The 19,814-nt window shown below is 44.3% G+C and overlaps 1 protein-coding gene across 1 annotated transcript in view; it reads left to right on the top strand.

Annotated features, from left to right (window-relative positions):
* Positions 1 to 19,814, top strand: part of DEPTOR (DEP domain containing MTOR interacting protein) — a 182,408-nt gene that overhangs the window by 127,301 nt on the left and 35,293 nt on the right. The window contains exons 5-8 of the mRNA XM_030795119.1: positions 1,280 to 1,465; positions 2,705 to 2,839; positions 6,796 to 6,866; positions 8,958 to 9,062. Coding sequence (XP_030650979.1) covers positions 1,280 to 1,465; positions 2,705 to 2,839; positions 6,796 to 6,866; positions 8,958 to 9,062 — 497 coding nt within the window. The remainder of the gene's footprint in view (positions 1 to 1,279; positions 1,466 to 2,704; positions 2,840 to 6,795; positions 6,867 to 8,957; positions 9,063 to 19,814) is intronic.

Raw genomic sequence — 19,814 nt, forward strand, 5'->3', positions numbered from 1 at the left:
CAACAGGCAATTTTAGAACATTTTCATCACCTCAAAAAGAAATCGTGTGCTGTAGCTAATACCCCTCCCAAACCAACCCCAAGGCCCCCCTCCAGCCCCTGGCAACCACCAGTATACTTCTGTCTCTAGAAATGTCTCTGTTTTGGACATTCCATCTGAATGGAATCATACAGTGTGTGGTCTCTGTATTTTCTTTGCAACTCTCTGTAAGTCTATAATTATTTCAAAATAAGAAGTTATTTTGGTTTTTTTCTGAGACAGAGTCTTGCCCTGTTGCCCAGGCTGGAGTGCAGTGGTGCAATCTCAGCTCACTGCAACGTCTTCCTCCCGGATTCAAGTGATTCTTATGCCTCAGCCTCCCGAATAGCTGGGATTACAGGTGCATGCCACCACCCCTGGCTAATTTTTATATTTTTAGTAGAGACGAGGATTCACCATGTTGGCCAGGCTGGTCTCAAACTCCTGACCTCAAGTGATCCACCCATCTTGACTTCCTTAAGTGCTGGGATTACAAGCGTGAGCCACCACACCCGGCCTCAAAATAAAAAGTTTTTAAAAATGAATTGAGGGGCCGGGCGTGGTGGCTCACGCCTGTAATCCCAGCACTTTGGGAGGCTGAGGAGTGTGGATCAGTTGAGGTCAGGAGTTCGCGACCAGCCTGGCCAACATCGTGCAACCCCGTCTCTACGAAAATACAAAAATTAGCCAGGTGTGGTGGTGGGCACCTGTAATCCCAGCTACTCGGGAGGCTGAGGCAGGAGAATCGCTTGAACCTGGGAGGCGGAGGTTGCAGTGAGCCGAGATCATGCCATTGCACTCCAGCCTGGGTGACAGAGCGAGACACCATCTCAAAAAAAAAAAAAAGAATCGAGTGTGGCTATGAGACAAGCTCTCTGCTGGGCACTGGGGACACATGAGTAAGTGAAGCCATGATCACTGCCCCAACAAGCTTAGAGTTTAGAGGGAAAGAGAAGGGGCAGACAGTGTGGGTGCAGTGTTATCAGTGCTTTGGTGGAGGCAGCACAGGAGCCAGGAGAACACTAGGAAGAATAGAACTCAGACTGAAAGCAAGGTCAGGCAAAGTTCCCCAGAGGAATTAGTGCATGCCACGTGGAAAGAACTTGGGGCCATGGGCGGATGGGCAGCAGCTCATGTGGCCTCTGTGGAAGAGAAGTCTTTCTTGAGACTTTTGCCGCTGTTGCCTGCAGTGCTTTGGCTGCATCGCTGAGTGGCCAGGATGCCAGATAGTCCTCATTGGATTGTTTTTTTTTCTCCCCAGTGTCCAACAAGCACCCATTTGTGGACAGCAATCTTCTCTACCAGTTCAGAATGAACTTCCGGCGGAGGCGAAGACTGATGGAGCTGCTCAATGAAAAGTCCCCCTCCTCCCAGGAAACTCATGACAGTCCCTTCTGCCTGAGGAAGCAGAGCCATGACAATCGGAAATCTACCAGCTTTATGTCAGGTATGCCATCCCAGTGTTTATTGGAGCTCAAGTGTTTGTCTTTTGAGAAATAGTGGAGCCATGACTCAACTTTGTGAAATTCTGTTCTCTATCAGAGCGTAGAATTTTTACTTATTCATAACCAAGAAGTATGAAAAAAATTCTGAAACCCTAAGTTTTTCTTGAACAGCCAACTTAGATGCCAGGACTCTGTTTTATAAAATTATGTATTTGAATTATAGAAGGCCTCTAGGCTCTCACTCATGCCTTATTTACTTTTCATTTATAAGCCATTCTTGCCTGGCATGGTGGCACCCACCTATAATCTCAGCTACTTGGGAGGCTGAGGTGGGAGAATCACTTGAGGTCAGGAGTTTGAGACTAGGCTGGGCAATATAGCAAGACCTCGTCTGTCCAAAAAATTTAAAAATAAATAAATAAATACAAGTTTTTGTTTGTTTGTGTAGACAGAGTCTCGCTCTGTTGCCCAGGCTACAGTGTAGTGGAGCGATCTTGGCTCACCACAACTTCTGCCTCCCGGGTTCAAGAGTCTCTCCTGCCTCAGCCTCCCGAGTAGCTGGGTCTACAGGCACGCGTCACCATGCCTGGCTCATTTTTGTATTTTTAGTAGAGATGGGGTTTCACTATGTTGGCCAGGCTGGTCTCGAACTCCTGACCTCGTGATTCTCCCACCTTGGCATCCCAAAGTCCTGGGATTACAGGTGTGAACCACCGTGCCCGGCCTTACAAGTAGTTTTTATATATCATTTAATTATTCAGTTTTGTAAATCACAACTTTGAAAAGCTATCCATTTCAAAGATGAATAAGATTAATTTCTGTGGGCATTTACACCAGTAACCACACAAAAGTGACTAGTTATCCACCCATTATCAGGGGGTGACAGAGAACAAATCTCTACTAAAAGTACAAAGTTTAGCCGGGCGTGGTGGCGGACACCTATGGTCCCAGCTACTGAGGCAAGAGAATCACATGAACCCAGGAGGCAGAGGTTGCAGTGAGCCCAGGTTGTGTCATTGTACTCCAGCCTGCACAACAGGGCAAGACTCCATCTCAAAAATAAAATAAAATAATACAATATAAAGTAAGTGGCAGAGCTTCCCCTCAAGTTCTTGTTTTTCTGCCTCTAAGACCAGTGTGCTTTCTCCTGGCCCCTCTGGACCTTGCAGTTGAAAGCCTATGTGCTCTAGTGAGCCGAGACCACCCCCTCGGTGACTGTGTGTGTTCTCTGGCCTACACAGTGAGCCCCAGCAAGGAGATCAAGATCGTATCTGCGGTGAGGAGGAGCAGCATGAGCAGCTGTGGCAGCAGCGGCTACTTCAGCAGCAGCCCCACCCTCAGCAGCAGCCCCCCCGTGCTCTGCAACCCCAAGTCCGGTGAGTGCCCGAAAGGTGGCCCCGCTCTTAAGATTGTGGGGACTTGGGCAGGTCCCTGGGAAGCAGAATCTGAGATAGCGAGAGACTAGTGTGTGGGTTCTAATAAGTTAGAGCATGCTCTTGGGGTCCACACGTGTTGAATGGAAGGGAAGGAAGATTTGGGTTGAAGGAGAAATTGGGTTGTAGCCCAGTCTCAGTGAAGGCTATCACTGACCCAATAAGACCTCTGAAGCTGGGATGGCCCTTCCAAGTTGCCTGGAGTTGTGTTGAGGAGGCTGGGCCTTTAGATCCACATGTTGGCCACTTATTAGGTATTGGCTGCCCCTGGGAGGAGGGCATGACCTTGGGCAAAGCAGCTGTCTTCAGAGAGATGGTCCCCAAGACAGCTGAGGCTGTCGCCATTAGCACTCTTGGAGCTGGGAGGAGTCCCTGAGCCCTGAAGGGGGTTTTGGGCAGTGTGTGACAGTGTTCACAGCAGGGGAAACAGCACTTCCCCAGAATGCAGCCCATGCAAAGATCTGTTGGGGCCCAACACCCTTAAGGAAGAAGCATGGATGTGTGCAAACCCAACTATCCCTGGAATTGACCCTGGGTGCCTTGTGGTTTCAAAATCTGCTCATCAACCTCCATGGCCTTTATATTCCAGGAAAAAATCTAGGCACAAAGATTGTTGGTGAATATCTACTTAGAAACAATCCTTCCTCCACCCAATCAGTTCATCAACCCTCCAGGAACTGGTAATCCATTGAAACTACCCTTTCTCACCATCCCTTACCCACCTAATGTCCTCACTTGCCAGGATGAGGATGTGTGGTCCATCACTACAGTAACCGCCAGAAGACGCTCTCAAACCCATTTGTTTAAGGCATGGTCCACCCCCAGTTCAGTTTGTCACCTTCGAGGAAGAGGCTCTGTTTCTTTTGTTCATGTTGTTTCCTCATCATCAGATCTTGGGGATACAAAGATGACAGGTCATACCCCCCAACTCAATGAAAACACCACCTCTTTGGGGAAAAAAACAAAACATTTCATGTTAGTAAGAATAAGGACTAATTGATGCGGTTCAAAAGGCTTTGAGAGAAAACTGTCATCTAATGCTATTATCTAGGAAGGTGGCTCTTTTTCCTGATCTAACTTTTTTTCTTTTTTGGCTGCCTTCTGGAGTGTTAGCGGCAGGAATAAATGTAACCTGTAAGTGAATGAAGAAACTTGCTTCCACACTGTCCTGGCTGACGAGTCATTGAGTACTGGGTTTTTCAATTACTGGAGCTTGCTGCTGAAGTAGAATGAAAAAGGAGAACTGAATTCTTAGAAATGGGATGTTTGAAGCCTTCATAGAAATCTGACAGGCATCCTCAAAGTTAAAAGCAAAATATCTCAGTTTCAGTAAAAGGGTCAGTGGTGCCATAACCATTTTACATGTTTGTTTGTTTTTTTTTTTTTGAGACGGAGTCTCGCTCTGTCGCCCAGGCTGGAGTGCAGTGGCGCAATCTCGGCTCACTGCAAGCTCCGCCTCCCGGGTTCACGCCATTCTCCTGCCTCAGCCTCTCCGAGTAGCTGGGACTACAGGCACCCGCCACCACGCCCGGCTAATTTTTTGTATTTTTATAGAGACGGGGTTTCACCGTGGTCTCAATCTCCTGACCTCGTGATCCGCCCGCCTCGGCCTCCCAAAGTGCTGGGATTACAAGCGTGAGCCACCGCGCCCGACCGTTTTACATGTTTTTGATTGCTTATGATGGAGTATGAAAAAAGTGTTAATTACCGAAATTAGCAACAAAATCCATGTTCCCTGAGGTCGGTTAGTATTGTTTCCTCTTTCTCCTTGCCTCTGGGTCAAAGGGAAGAGTTTACTGTTATGCAGGCAGAAGAAAAAGTTCTTGTTTCCTTTCGTGGGTCTCCAAGGACAAGAGCTGTCAGGACTGAGTTGTGGTTTTTAAATCCCACTTCTTACCCATAGTTTGACAAGCTTCTGTCTCACTCTTAAGAGGATTCCCAAGACCCAGTGAGTTCATCTGTGATTTTTTTTTTTCTCAAGCAGATGATCAGGCCTTCACAGTGATGCATTTAAAAATTAATTATCTGAAATACACCAGGATATGTTTTTTTAGTACTGTATATAAATGCCCTAAGCCAGACACAAAAAAACAGTACTAAAGATATTGATGTTATCGGTATCATTGTGATAAGCAAATAAGCTTCCAAAGATATGAAAAGAAAACAGTTTTCCCTGGGCCTCAAAGTTTCTATATTTTTCAACATAATAAAGGGAAGTGCATTAAAATGAATGGTCAGCTCTGCTGCCAGATAGTACAGTGTGATTCATGTATCCAAATTCATAAGCCCCCTGAGGGTTTATGGGGAGTGGAAAGAGAGTTATCTGACAGGGAATAAAAAAGATCTCAGTCCTCAAATATTGACCACTTTTCTTACCTCCCGTCCATCTGCTGAGAGATTCTGTTTCCATCTTGATATTTGACCTACTCCCTCTTGTTTGGCGAACATAAATTAATTTTTGCTTTTATGAGATTTGTGAAAGCAAAGGTGATAAGATCAGCAACCTGTCACCTCAACAAGAAGCACTGGATTGCCTTTCACTGAGAGGGTGCATATAACCGGTGGGCAAAGTCCAGCTGCCTGGTAGATCATCAGGCTCGCCCCACACTGCCTTTCCTTGTTTGCTGCACACTCTTTCCAGGACTGGTACCTGACCTCTGACTGTTACTAGCAAAGGGGATCGGAGGATGCCATTTCACCGGGTTAGGCCCCTTGGCTGGGGCCTTTTCTGTTTCTCTGTGGCACTTCAAGTTCACGATGTCTACAGAGCTGGATTAGAATGGTCTCTGTCCCCTGACCCCCTGGCCACTTGGGGAGGATACAACAGCCCCTCTCCAGTTCTTAGTGAGCACAGGATGGATGAGGAGGTTCATTATCGGTGGGTTTTAGGCAGCCACAAGTCAGGAATTGGCTGCTGTCTGCCATCTTGGTAGGCAACAGCGGTGAGCTGATGTGAACGGGTGTCTCAGGAAAACAGCATGCCACTATCTTCCTGAGCTTCTAGACCCTTTCTTTTGCTTGCAGGACAGCATGGCCCAGACTGAGTGTGGCACAGTAGCTGAGAGTGTGGGTGCTGGTGTCTAATGCCTGAGTTTGATTCTACTTCTGCCACCCATTCGCTCTGGGACCTTGGACACAATCAATTTAACTTTTCTAAGGTTGTTTTTGCATTTATAAAATGGGGATAACAATGATCCTAACTCATTCATTCTTGTGATGATTAAGTGAGTTAATATATTCACCTCGCATGGTGCCTCTCTAGCACATGTTGAGTACTAGCATTATTACTCAGGGCAGAAAGCAGTGGGTACATGCAGTCCTAGGTGTTAAGAAGGAAGTGAGGCTGGGTGGCTTATGCTGGTAATCCCAGCACTTTGGGAGGCTGAGGAGGGCAGATTGCCTGAGGTCATGAGTTCAAGACCAGCCTGGCCAACATAGTGAAACCCTGTCTCTATTAAAAATACAAAAATTAGCCAGATGTGGTGTTGGGCGCCTGTAATCCCAGCTACTCAGGAGGCTGAGGCGGGAGAATTGCTTGAACCCAGGAGGCGGAGGTTGCAGTGAGCTGAGATCGCATCATTGCACTCCAGCCTGGGCGACAAGGGCGAAACTCCATCTCAAAAAAAAAAAAAAAATTGACCTGCCCCCTTATCCCCATCCCTGGCACTCTTGCTTTCCTTCCTTTTCTTTTTTTCCTGAGCTTTGTAAGGTAGGTTTAGGGTTATTTATGTTTGCTGCTATTTTCTGTCTCCACTCAGCTAAAATATAAACTGTGAGGCAGGGATCTTTGCCACTTTTTCTCACTGATGGTCACCTACGAGATATCAATAAATAGCTGCTGAATGCATGGATGGAGAACTTGGAAGTGCTTATGTCTTGACATTGTGTTTGTCTGACAGTGCTGAAGAGACCTGTCACCTCTGAGGAACTCCTTACTCCCGGGGCTCCGTATGCAAGGAAGACATTCACGGTAGGCTGATGGTCTGGCCTTTTTCTCCTATGCTGCCCATTTTTCTGCACCGTGTCCATGTGTCAATGGGTAGCTTATAGACTGAAATGAAAACTATTTTTCTAATTTTCTTTTTGTTTTTAGCATAATTATTATACTATTAAAAGCTTATTAATATAGCTTTTAAAAATTTTTTGATGTGTTCTTTGTTAAAGAAAAGGTTTCCATTATGCACTTATTCTAATTTAATTGCAAATTTTAAGATTGGCATCATTTGCACTTGCATTTGCCTTAAAATCTAATAATTTTAGATTTTATTTCCCACCATTAGTAATTTAAATTATTATTAGATTTTGTGGCAAGTGGAACTGCAAATGATGCCAGTAATCCCTTCTGCATTATAATTAATTCTAGAAATTATTTAAAACATTAGGGGAGTGTTAAGGTAGAGAAAGGAAACTGTGGGATAAATTTTTCTACCGTAGGCAGGGTGCTTCGACAACGTGTGCATGCCTTGAGGTAAACAAGCCTCTGACTTGCTGTGAGCAGCTCTGGACCCCCTGCCCCTTGTTGGAGGTCCTTTAGGTTCCTAATGCCTGCATTGGATTTCTTCAAATGGAATGAAAGTGCTCCTCTCAGCATCACTGCACCCACTCCCCTTCCCGTGTCTCCTTCTGTCAATCTCCTCGAATTCATGTTCATACCCTCTTCAGAACACTTCTCCTCCTTCATCTTCTAACTTTAGTGGCATTACCTCAGGCTGGGGGAGAATTCTATCCACACTCAGTCACGCTGCAAACGTTTGCTGAGGGCTACTTCACATTCTGAATGCTGAGGAGTTAATAGGAGAAAGGCACTGATAACATGTCTGTACCAGAGGAAAAGATAAACTCTACCTTCAGAAGTCAAATTGAGTATAACATACAAATAACAGCAAACTGTAAAGTAATGGAAGTGCCTGAAAATCTTGAGCATTTCCACAAAAATTTTCATTTGCCTCCCTGTTTTTCCTCAGTCTCCAGCATTCAAGAGAGGGTAGATTGTATTTTGAAAGTATTTATTTTTGATTTTTACTTTAAATGCCAACATTGTTAGTAATTGATTGTGAATGTGTTTCAGCTGTGTTTTGGTTGGGACATGTGTGAAAGAGGTAGCTAGGAGCTGTCCAGGGAATTAAACTGCCAGCTCTAATAATGATTTCTATAGAAAAGGCCTTCTCTAATTCCAAACAACTTTTGGATTAGAGTCTACTTATACATTGTGAACTTTATGTACTTTTTCACTTTTTTCCCCTCTTGATGGAGAATATTGTGTTTTTAGAAAGCCAAGGCTAGGCTGGGCATGGTGGCTCATGCCTGTAATCCCAGCACTTTGGGAGGCTGAGTTGGGCAGATCACCTGAGCTCAGGAGTTCGAGACCAGCCTGACCATCGTGGTGAAACTCTGTCTCTACTAAAAATACACAAAATTAGCCAGGCGTGGTGTTGCGTGCCTGTAATCCCAGTTACTCAGGAGGCTGAGGCAGGAGAATTTCTTGAATCCGGGAGGTGGGGTTGCAGTGAGCTGAGATTGCACTACTGCACTCCAGCCTGGGTGACAGAATAAGACTCTGTCTCAAAAAAAAAAGAAAGCCAAGTCTCTTTATTTCCCACCATTAGTAATTTCAATAATTATGCTAGACTTCAATGACATTGCAGGATCAAGAGTGTATCATTTGGATACTGGGGAAAAGAACAAACTTAGAGTAGAAATTGTATCTGGAGAGAAATTTCAACCACGTTATGACTTTTTCTAAACCTTCTACTGGAGTCTGACATTAAATTGTATAACAGCCTAAGAAAGAGAAAATCTTCCAGTTGTTTATTGAGTCATGGCCTCACGGGAGCATCTTCTTTCTGCCAAACAGGTTAGATTTTTTTTACCACCTTTTCTACAGGGAGATGCCCGGGTTTGTGATAGAAGCAGTGTTCCAATCCCCTGGCAGGGAAGAGAGAAACGGAGGAACATATGTCACGGTGTATACTTAATTCTGGGCTGGTTTTCTCTCCCTCAGAAGAATAAGCAAATTGCAGGAGACAGTTGGCTGCTTGCTAATTGTGGTTTTCCTCTCTAGATTGTTGGTGACGCGGTTGGCTGGGGTTTTGTGGTGCGAGGAAGTAAGCCATGCCACATCCAGGCTGTAGACCCCAGTGGCCCTGCAGCGGCAGCAGGAATGAAGGTACTAACGGGTCTTTCTCACCCTCTTTTGTATCTGTCTTGGGTTCTTCATGCTAAATTGGCCACGATTCTTACTAGGGATCCAAACCTGTCTTATTTTGTGTCCTTTTCTATTTCTGCCCTCTCTTTCTTGTTCTCCAAAGTCTTTAACCTTTCCCTGGGTCTTCCCTCTCCTCTAATAAACATTTAGAAGTGTCTAGCCAGGTGCGGTGGCTCACACCTGTAATTCCAGCACATTCGGAGGCCAAGGCAGGCAAATCACTTGCGGTCAGGAGTTCAAGAGTAGCCTGGCCACCATGGCGAAACCCTATCCCTACTAAAAATACAAAAATTAGCCGGGCATGGTGGCACACACCTGTAATCCCAGCTACTCAGGAGGCTGAGGCAGGAGAATCGCTTGAACCCAGGAGGGAGAGGTTGCAGTCAGCCAAGATCGCACCACTGCAATCCAGCCTGGGTGACAAAGCGAGACTCTGTCTCTAAAACAAAACAAAACAACAACAACAAAACAACATTTAGCAGTGTCTAAATACCTCTAGCTTAATTTCATTATTTGGTGCCATGCGTACTTTTTCTCCCTAAGTGTTTTGGCTTCATTTTTGCCAAATTTCATTTCCCTTTCTGAATGGGGTTAAAATGAAGCCAAGCATGTATGATACAGGAACCAGGAGAGCAAGTTTTCCTACCTCCCTGGTGTTTGGAGGTTTGGTCTCCAAACCTCCCCTGGTGTTTTACATGTTCCCCTTCAACCAATACTGAATTTGAAAAATTATGTATTTCCCTTTGTTTAAATCTTTGTGTAAGAACTCCAATGCTTCTATTCTATGCAAGGTGTATTCCTGTGGGCTTTACGTATCCAGTAGCACATAATAGACCATACGACATAGCCAATATTGAGAAAAAGAAAACAAAAGCCATGAACTTTGGAAGAGATCTGGAGATCTAGATCTTGGTCCTGTTAGTTACTAGCTTGTTGACTTTGAACAAGTTTTATAGCATCTCAGAGTCTGTTTTCTCCTCTCTGAAATGACAATCATACTATTTCCCATTGTTTTATGGATTAAATGTGTGGAAACCTTGATAAAGTACAAAGAGCTATACAAACAACAATTCATTAATGAATGAATTATAGAAGATTTTTGAAAATAACTTTTACATATTTTTTAGTACTAAAATGATACATATACGTGCCAGGTATGGTGGCTCATGCCTGTAATCCCAGCATCTTGGGAGGCTGAGGCAGGTGGATCACTTTAGGTCAGGAGTTCAAGACCAGCCTGACCAACATGGTGAAACCCGGTCTCTACTAAAGATACAGAAAATTAGCCAGGCATTGTGGCTCATTCCTGTAGTCCCAGCTGATCAGGAGGCTGAGGCAGGAGAATTGCTTGAGCCTGGGAGGCAGAGGTTGCAGTGGGCTGAGATCTCACCAATGTACCCCAACCCGGGTGACAGAGTGCGAGACTCTGTCTCAAACAAAAAAAGAAGAAAAAAAGACACATACACAGTCAAGAAAATTTGGAAAATATATGCAAGCAGGAAAAAATTAAAATTACTTCTAATCTTCCCTAACTCAGAGATGACTACTGTTAACATTTTTTAAGCAGCTTTATTTGAAGTGTGTAATTGGCATCCTATAAAATGTAGCCATTAACATTTTGATTTATATTCTTCTAGACTTCTTGTGTGTGTATATCTATATATTATTTACATTGTTTTTATTTAAGAGGATGTTGAGGTTTTCTGCTTTGAAATACCTTTATATAGCACAGCTTTGTTCTATTGTCTGTGAAATGTTTCACAAGAGGATATTTCTGTCTTGATTATCCGAAACCATAAGAGGATGCAGAAGGCTTAAAAGCTAAAGATCATTCCCTTGTTCATTTATTCAATACTTTCATCCTCTTCCATCAGCCTTTTCCTAGAGTAGCAATAAGGATGATTGGGATCTCCGCCTCTCTGATTTCCAGCATGAGCTCTCTGGCATTGGTTTACATGCTGGAAAAAATAAGTGGGCAACAGAAAATTGCTCAAGGAAGCAAAGAGCACCTTTACTGCCTGCCCAGGTAATCAGCGCTGGTATGATTAGGGGCTGCTTCCGCCTTTTGATTTGATCACCTCACTCATGTCAGGGAGGCACAGGCCCTGGGGTCCTGTGCTCTGGGGCAGCCATGGAAGCCCTGCTGGCTAAGGTGGTGCATGATAGAGCCCTTCTACCTTCCCAGGACTGCAGCAGGCACAGCACCAAAGCAACTCAGAGTAGGAATGTTGGCAAGGATCATAAAAAAGCAAGCATTTGCATCCATGCCAAGGCTGAATTTTTCATTTTCTAATGGAACTCTTGGCTGGGGAAGGATTTTATACTTTATTTCCACAATAAAGTACCTAGTATAAATTTTTTTTGGCACAAAGCTTCAGTTCTGAGTGTGCACTCACTCGCATGATGCTTTGGCTTAAAGAGCATTTCTTTTGCGGAAAGCAATGAATTTATTTACATTGCAACTAAAGACCTTGTTTTGTTTAGCCAAGTGTACAGCGAAATTAAGTGATTTTAGTTTATCTTTGTTGATGTACATACATAACCATTCTGGGCATTGTCAACTCATTAACTCTTTAATGTATATACCCTGATCAATGTTTTACCTGATATGTTTTTTCAATTTCATAAGCTAATACTTCATATGATTTATATGTTTAGTTTCTTCAGAGGTACACAGTGGTTTTCTTATGTTATAGAGCTTTACAGAGTTCATTAGAGCAGTCTTTCCATCACTGTATTATTACACAGCTCCCTGGTCCAGCAAAACATCTGTCCTGAGGTTCTCTGATCAAAGCAGTTTTAAACTGCCACATACTTTATCCCCCTCTTAAAAATTTACAAAGCACATTAGCATATTGAAAACTCTGACAAACCTGGCAGGAGGAAAAAAAAAAAGCTTGTTTAAATTGTTTAACGTAACATTTTATCATTTAAGAGAAACATGCAAAAGGAATCTTTATCAGTGTTGTTGTTAAGATATAGCCCTAAAACCCTTCTAAGAAGATGCTTTTGGCCAAACTGCATTGGAATTGATATAAAGTCATACACCACTTAATGACAGGGTTATGTTCTGTGAAATGGGTTTTCAGGCGATTTTGTCATTGTGTGACCATCATGGAGTGTACTTACACAAACCTGGGTGGTATAGCCTACCACACACCTAGATATAGCCTATTGCTCCCAGGCTATAAACACTGTACAGCATGTTACTGTACTGAATACTGTAGGCAATTGTAACACAATGGTATTTGTATGTCTAAACATAGAAAAAGTAATGCACTGAGCTTAATGTTATGACAACTGTAATGTCACTGGGCAATGGGAATTTTTTTTTTAAAGCATTCTTTCTTTCTATCTTTTTTTTTTTTTTTGAGACAGAGTCTGGTTCTGTCGCCCAGGCTGGAGTGCAATGGTGCGATCTCGGCTCACTGCAACCTCCACCTCCTGGGTTCAAGCAATTCTCCTGCCTCAGCCTCCCGAGTAGCTGGGATTACAGGCGTGCCACCATGCCCGGCTAATTTTGTGTATTTTTAGTAGAGACGGGGTTTCACCATGTTGACCAGGCTTGACCAAGCATCTTTGAATTTGAGCTATTCTTATTTTGAAAGTTCTTTTACTTAAAAAATAAAATCTGCAAACGTCGGGCTTGGAGGACTTTTGTTTGGCACTACAATTCTAGAATGGAGCATGAAATGCGGAAATCATCAGAAGTTTTATCAACTTATGCAAGGCATTTACATCGAGAAGTTGTTTCCTGCATTTTTGCTTTGATAACTTTTCACTCATCCTTGAATAATTTTATATCCAGGGCTTCTGGTTTCCTTTCAATGCAAAAGGGGAAGGAGCAAACCAGAGAAGGAACTGTCTCTTCTATGTACCTGACCCTGAGCCGTGCGAGGATCTTTTGCTACAGGAGCTCATTTAATGTCAGCATCCAAATACTCATATCCTAGAGGAAGAAATCATTACAGGAGGAAAAAAATCTGTCTCTTATCTCTTTGCTGCTACTTTGAAAGGGAAGCCAGTTCCTTCCCCAAGCTATTTTTTTTTTCCTTTTTTTAGACAGAGTCTCACTCTGTCGCCCAAGCTGGGGTGCAGTGGTGTGATCTTGGCTCACTGCAACCTCCACCTCCCGGGTTCAAGCGATTCTTCTGCTTGAGCCTCCCAAGTAGCTGGGACTACAGGCATGTGCCACCACGCCTCGTTTTGTATTTTTAGTAGAGACAGGGTTTCACCATGTTGGCCAGGCTTGTCTCAAACTCCTGACCTCAAGTGATCTGCCCACCTTGGCCTCCCAAAGTGCTGAGATTACAGGCATAAACCACCATGCCCAACCCCCAAGCTATTCTGTAGGTTACAGTATAATGAATATTGTGTAAACGTTAACGTTGGTTTCATGTCACAACCTTGAATGATATAATCTTTTTTTTTTTTAATCACATCAAGTCTAAACCTATTTCTGGACCATACTATTTATGATAACCTTATTTTACATGATCCTCTAGAAGACATCCTCTGCTTTAGTCAGGGAGAATTTTTACATTTCAGGAATACATCATGATTATGCCTATGTCTGCCTCTCAAGAAAATCTAATTAAGGCCGGGCGCGGTGGCTCACGCCTGTAATCCCAGCACTTTGGGAGGCCGAGGTGGGCGGATCACGAGGTCAGGAGATCGAGACCATCCTGGCTAACACGGTGAAACCCCGTCTCTACTAAATACAAAAAAAAATTAGCCGGGCGAGGTGGCAGGCGCCTGTAGTCCCAGCTACGCGGGAGGCTGAGGCAGGAGAATGGCGTGAACCCCGGGGGGCGGAGCCTGCAGTGAGCCGAGATCACGCCACTGCACCCCAGCCTGGGTGAAAGAGCGAAACTCCGTCTCGAAAAAAAAAAAAAAAAAAAAAAAAAAAAAAAAGAAAATCTAATTAAATGACTCAGGCACTCAAAATACTCTAATGGCTCCCCATCACAATAGGAATAAACTCAGATGTTTTCTGTAGTCTACGAAGTCTATAATCTGGGCCCTACTTATCATACTTTTATCTCCTTCCCTGGCCTTCTCTCTGTTCCTCCCAGATACTGGGTTTGCTCCTGCCTAGGGCTGAATAGCTGGTTCCATTTTTGTCCTTCAAGTCTCAGATTAAATGTTAATTTTTCAGAGAAACCTTCCTTGAATACCCTGTGATATTCCTCCCATCTTTCTCCAATTACTTCTCCTCATATCACCATGTGGTCTTAGTCATTTTAGGCTGCTATATAGGCTTAAATGACAAACATTTGTTTGGGAAGTCCAAGATGAAGGTGCTGGCAGACCCGGTGTTTGGTAAGGGTCTGCCTTCTGGTTTGCCGATGGTCATCTTCTCGCTATATCCCAACAATGATGATATGGCTCCAATGAGTGGAGGAACACCAGGTTCTTTGTCTCGAGTCAAATTGGAAAAAACGACATGGACACACCTGGAGTGGTTTTAAGGAGTAGAGAGTCTAATAGGCAAGAAAGATGGGAGGAGGCTGAAGATAGATGCTCCCGCATACACAGACAGAGAGAGGGGGGCTCCAAAGCCGAAAGAGGAGACCCCAGGTGCCATGGATACCAGCGAGTTTTATAAGTAGGCTGGCAGAGGTGGTGTCTGATTTGCACAGGGCTCAGAGGATTGGTTTGACGAGGCATGTCATTCACGTAGCCCGAAAAAGCTTGCCCTCCCACCCTAGCCTTTTAATATGCAAATGCAGGGCACCCTGATGTTCTACACACCCTGGGATAGGTGGGGGCGGCCATGTTGCCAGGAACATGTGAGGCAAGGGCAAGAAGGCCAGGAAATCTCCATGTTTGGATGGACCCAGTTTCTAATGGCCACCATTTGCATATTAAAAGTTGCTGGCCTGGCTGTAAGAGCTGCTTTAAAAACGAAAACTTCCCTAGGACCCATTTTCCTTTCTATCTGCCTAAAATAACTTCTTAATAACTCTTACAACAATGATATAGTACAGAGAGAGCAAGAGCAAGTTCTCCAGTCTCTGCTTATAAAGGCACTAATCCCATTCATCAGGGCTCAACCCTCATGACCTAATTTCCTCCCAAGGCCCCACCTTCTAATACCATCACACTGGGGGTTAGAATTTCAAGTATGAATTTTTTTTTTTTGAGACAGAGGTTCACTCTTGTTGCCCAGGCCGGAGTGTAATGGCCCGATCTCAGCTCACTGCAACCTCTGCCTCCCGAGTTCAAGTGATTCTCCTGCCTCAGCCTCCGAAGTAGCTGGGATTACAGGTGTGTACCACCATGCCCAGCTAATTTTTTTGTATTTTTATTAGAGATAGGGTTTCACCATGTTGGTCAGGCTGGTCTCAAACTCCTGACCTCAAGTGATTCACCTGCCACAGCCTCCCAAAGTGCTGGGATTACAGATGTGAGCCACCATGCCCGGCCATGGAATTTTTTTTTTTAAAGAAAGAGTTTCACCTTGTCACCCAGTCTGGAGTGCAGTGGCCTGAACATGGCTCACTTGCAGCCTCCACCTCCTGGGCTCAAGCGATCCTCCTGTCAGCCTTCCAAGTAGCTTGGACCACAGGCACATCATGCCACCATGCCTGGCTAATTTTTGTAGAGATGGAGTTTCGCCATGTTGCCTAGGTTGGTCTCGAATTCCTGACCTCAAGTGATCTGCCCACCTCGGGATACCGAAGTGTTGAGATTACAGGCTTAAGCTATCACGCCCAACCTCAATGTATGAATTCTGAGAATACACAAACATTCAGTCTGTTACATCTGTCTTATTGTCTCCATCATATTTTTTAGATCTGATTATATGTATTTGTATGTTACTTGTCCATCTGTTTTCAACAGCTGTCTAAATGTAGAGCCCTTGTCTGTCTTAACTACTATATTCTCAATACCTAGCACAATTCTTGGCATTTATTACATGCTGGAAGCAAATTTACTAAATGACTCAATGAACTGATACTTCCAAAGAAAGGCTCAGAGAATACACTTGTGACCACTAGCATTGTGTCCCCATGATCTCTCACTGTTCCAACAACTGCTGAAGGTGGGTGGGCAGTGTTCGCCTTACTTTACAAATGAGGAAACCGAGACCCAGCTTATCCTTTTCCCAAGGTCACCCAGCTTGTAAATGTCAGAGTTAGATTCAAATCTGATTTATCTCCCCCAATACCCACATGCTTCCTATTGTATTATTTCAAAAAATGCAAACCCGTGAGGTGGAGCCCAACAGATGACATATTCTATTAAACCCTGAAATCCCTGGCAAACTGCTCATAGATGCGTGACCTTTCATGTCTTCCGCAGAGAGAATTTGTATTCTTATTGGAGTGGTCACGTGTTCACCTGGGTTGTTTTGGAGAAGATCAAATAAATAAATTTCATTCTTGGCATCAGCTCCTCACTTAGGTCAGGACTAGATCTAGCAGGGTCATCCAAGTGAAAAACCCCAAATCCTCACTTTTGGTAGTTTAATCAAACACTTGTCAGAGCAAACCATTCAGCCTTCAAGCTCTGAAGGAATTTGAGCCCTACTTACAAATCAGGAACAAAAGATATCCTTGCTCTTTTCTGGAAAGTTTATTTTTTCTTATGGGAATAATTAAATCCTGTGAGAAACAGTGTTCAAGTTTTCATGCTACCCTGTGCCAAGTCTCAGAGGGATTTCAAGCCTCCTGGCTTCTTTTCTTGTTTCCTGCCGTGATGAATTGATGGATGTGGACTTAACGGGGCCTTTTTTTTCTGTTTATCTGTTTCTTTGCGTATTTACATAGAAACAGAACCATCTGAGTCAGAATAAAGAATTAGTGGCCATGATGTCCTTTTTTTCCTATTTCAAAATTTCTTATTTTTCATAGCAAGGAAAAAAAATGTCAAAATCCTGCTTTTTGGTCTTTCCCTCTGATGGCAACATAACTGTCTATTTAATGGAATTTTCCCCCTGAACCAAGAGAGGCCAGGTTCCTAATTAATTTGGCCAAGATAATTTGGGCACTAAAGAAGCAAATTGTGGAGTAACTATCCACACAAATGAGAAAATGCTGTGATTTTTTTTTTCCCCTAGGACATAGATCCTGAGGTGATGTTTTAAAACTATGTAGTTATAGCCGGACACGGTGGCTCACGCCTGTAATCTAAGCACTTTGGGAGGCCGAGGCAGGCGGATCACCTGAAGTCAGGAGTTCGAGACCAGCCTGGCCAACATGGTGAAACCCCATCTCTACTAAAAAATACAAAAATTAGCCTGGCCTGGTAACACATGCCCACAATCCCAGCTACTAGGGAGGCTGAGGCAGGAGAATCACTTGAATCCAGGAAGTGGAGGTTGCCGTGAGCCAAGATCACACCACTGTGCTCCAGCTTGCATGACAGAGCAAGACTCTGACTCAAAAGAAAAAAAAAATGTAGTTCCTTTCCAGTGGAATTCAGGTGAGTCATGTGGGATAAACAGCGTTGTTTTGTATGCAGTGCTATGTCTCACTTTTGCAGAATTGTAGCTTCTCAGTTAACAGAAAATGATAGGGTCAATGAGCCACTGCTCACCACTGGGCATGACCGGGAAGAGCAAGATGACCACTTTGCTGTGAAGCGGTGGCCTGAGAGGGCGGCTTCTCAGGGTCTCAGCACAGAGCCCTTTTCTGCTCTGTGTCCTTCTTTTACAGGGATTCTTCTTCTGTGCCAGGCTCTGATGCCCTCAGTAATACAGCGATAACAGTGCACAGTTCCTTGTTCAGTCACTATTCACTGACCACTACCAGTGCTAGGCATTATGTTAGACCTTCATGGGGTTTATAGCCTAGAGAGGAAGAAAGACATTTTTTAAACGCACAGCTTTTGGCCAGCTGTGGTGGCTCACGCGTGTAATTTCAGCACTTTGGGAGACCGAGGCAGACGGACCACTTGAGGTCAGGAGTTTGACACCAGCCTGGCCAACATGGTGAAATCTCATCTCTACCGAAAATACAAAAATTAGCCTGGCATGGTGGCCCATGCCTGTAATCCCAGCTACTCATGAGGCTGAGGCAAAAGAATCACTTGAACCCAGGAGGAGGAGGTTGCAGTGTGCCGAGATTGTGCCACTGCACTCCAGCCTGGGCAACAGAGTGAGACTCTCTCAAAAATAAAATAAAATGCATACCTTTTAAGTGTATAGATTGGTAAGTTTATCAGATGTGCACACTGGTGTCACTCTCAATCAGAACACATAACACATCTGTCCCTCCAGAGACTCCCTTGTGCCTCTTTCAAGCCAGCCTCTTTCAGCAGAGGCAACCACTGATGAGATCCTGTCATGAGAAATTAGTTTAGGCTCTTAGAGTCAGACAGAATCTTGGCTCCACTCCTCACGCCCGTGTAACTTTTGGCAAATTGTCTCCTTTCTCTGGGCTTCCTTCTCATCTGTTAACTAGGGATATGTGTGGTGTCTTCCTCATAGGGTTGGTGAGGGATTAAAGGAAGTAATGCATGCAGGGCCCCTCATGCCGGTCAGCCATGTCGTCCTTCCCTCCTTTGCCACAGTCTAAATACATGGGCACATCTCAGAGGCATAACCAGCTTGTGAAATAAATCTGAGTAATTCTTCAGTCTTAGAAATATGTCTTGAGTTCTCTGAGGTTCAGCTTTCCCAGATCGAGTTGCCCTCTGCCCTGTCACCCTAGAATCCTGCCCACTCCTTTCATGTCCCCCAAGTTCCTTTTCCTAACCTCATCTAAGTCACTGCCACGCTGCTTGTTACTGAGGACCAAGGTCCTTTCTGACTGATTTCATTGGATTTCACCTTCACCCCGGTATCCCCCATCACCAGCACTGCATGTTTCCCCACTTTCTGGAATCTCCAGAAGCATCTCTGACTTCTCCTGCCAGTTCTTATTTTTTTGTTTGTTTGTTTTTTCTTGTTTGTTTGTTTGTTTGTTTGTTTTGAGACAGTCTCACTCCGTCACCCATGCTGGAGTGCAGTGGCATGATCTCAGCTCACTGCAACCTCTGCCTTCTGGGTTCAAGCGATCCTCCTTCCTCAGCCTCTCAAATATAGCTGGGACTACAGGTGCATGCCAACACGCCCAGCTAACTTTTGCATTTTTAGTAGACATGGGGTTTCACCATGTTGGCCAGGCTGGTCTCAAACTCCTGACCTCAATTGATCCACCCACCTCAGTCTCCCAAAGTGCTGGGATTACAGGCGAGAGACACTGCACCCAGCTTGTTTTGTGTTTTGAGACAGGGTCGCACTTTGTCACCCAGACTGGAACTGGAGTGCAGTGGTGTGAACGTGATTCACTGCAGCCTCCACCTCCTGGGCTCAAGTGGCAGGCACCTGTAATCCCAGCTACTCGGGAGGCTGAGGCAGAAGAATCACTTGAACCCAGGAGGCGGAGGTTGCAGTGAGCTGAGATTGTGCCACTGCACTCCATCCTGGGCGACAAGAGTGAAATTCCATCTCAAAAATAAATAAAAAATAAATGGAATATGTGTCCTAGCTCAGTAGCTGCTGCATAATCAACAATAAATATTTCTGGGTGTCATTTATTATATTGCTTATTTAAATAATTGTGTTACTCAGAGTCTTCTGGCTGATTGTTGCTTAAATACATTTATATTTGCAAACAAAACACAAAGTAACAAAATAGTAGCTAAAAGGGGACAACAGAGGGAGAGGGTCTATGTAATCACCTGTTTCTGCCATATTGCAGTATACTATTCCAATTCTTTCTA

The sequence above is a fragment of the Nomascus leucogenys genome, chromosome 16 (genome assembly GCF_006542625.1).
Source record: "Nomascus leucogenys isolate Asia chromosome 16, Asia_NLE_v1, whole genome shotgun sequence".
Lineage (NCBI taxonomy): Eukaryota > Metazoa > Chordata > Mammalia > Primates > Hylobatidae > Nomascus > Nomascus leucogenys.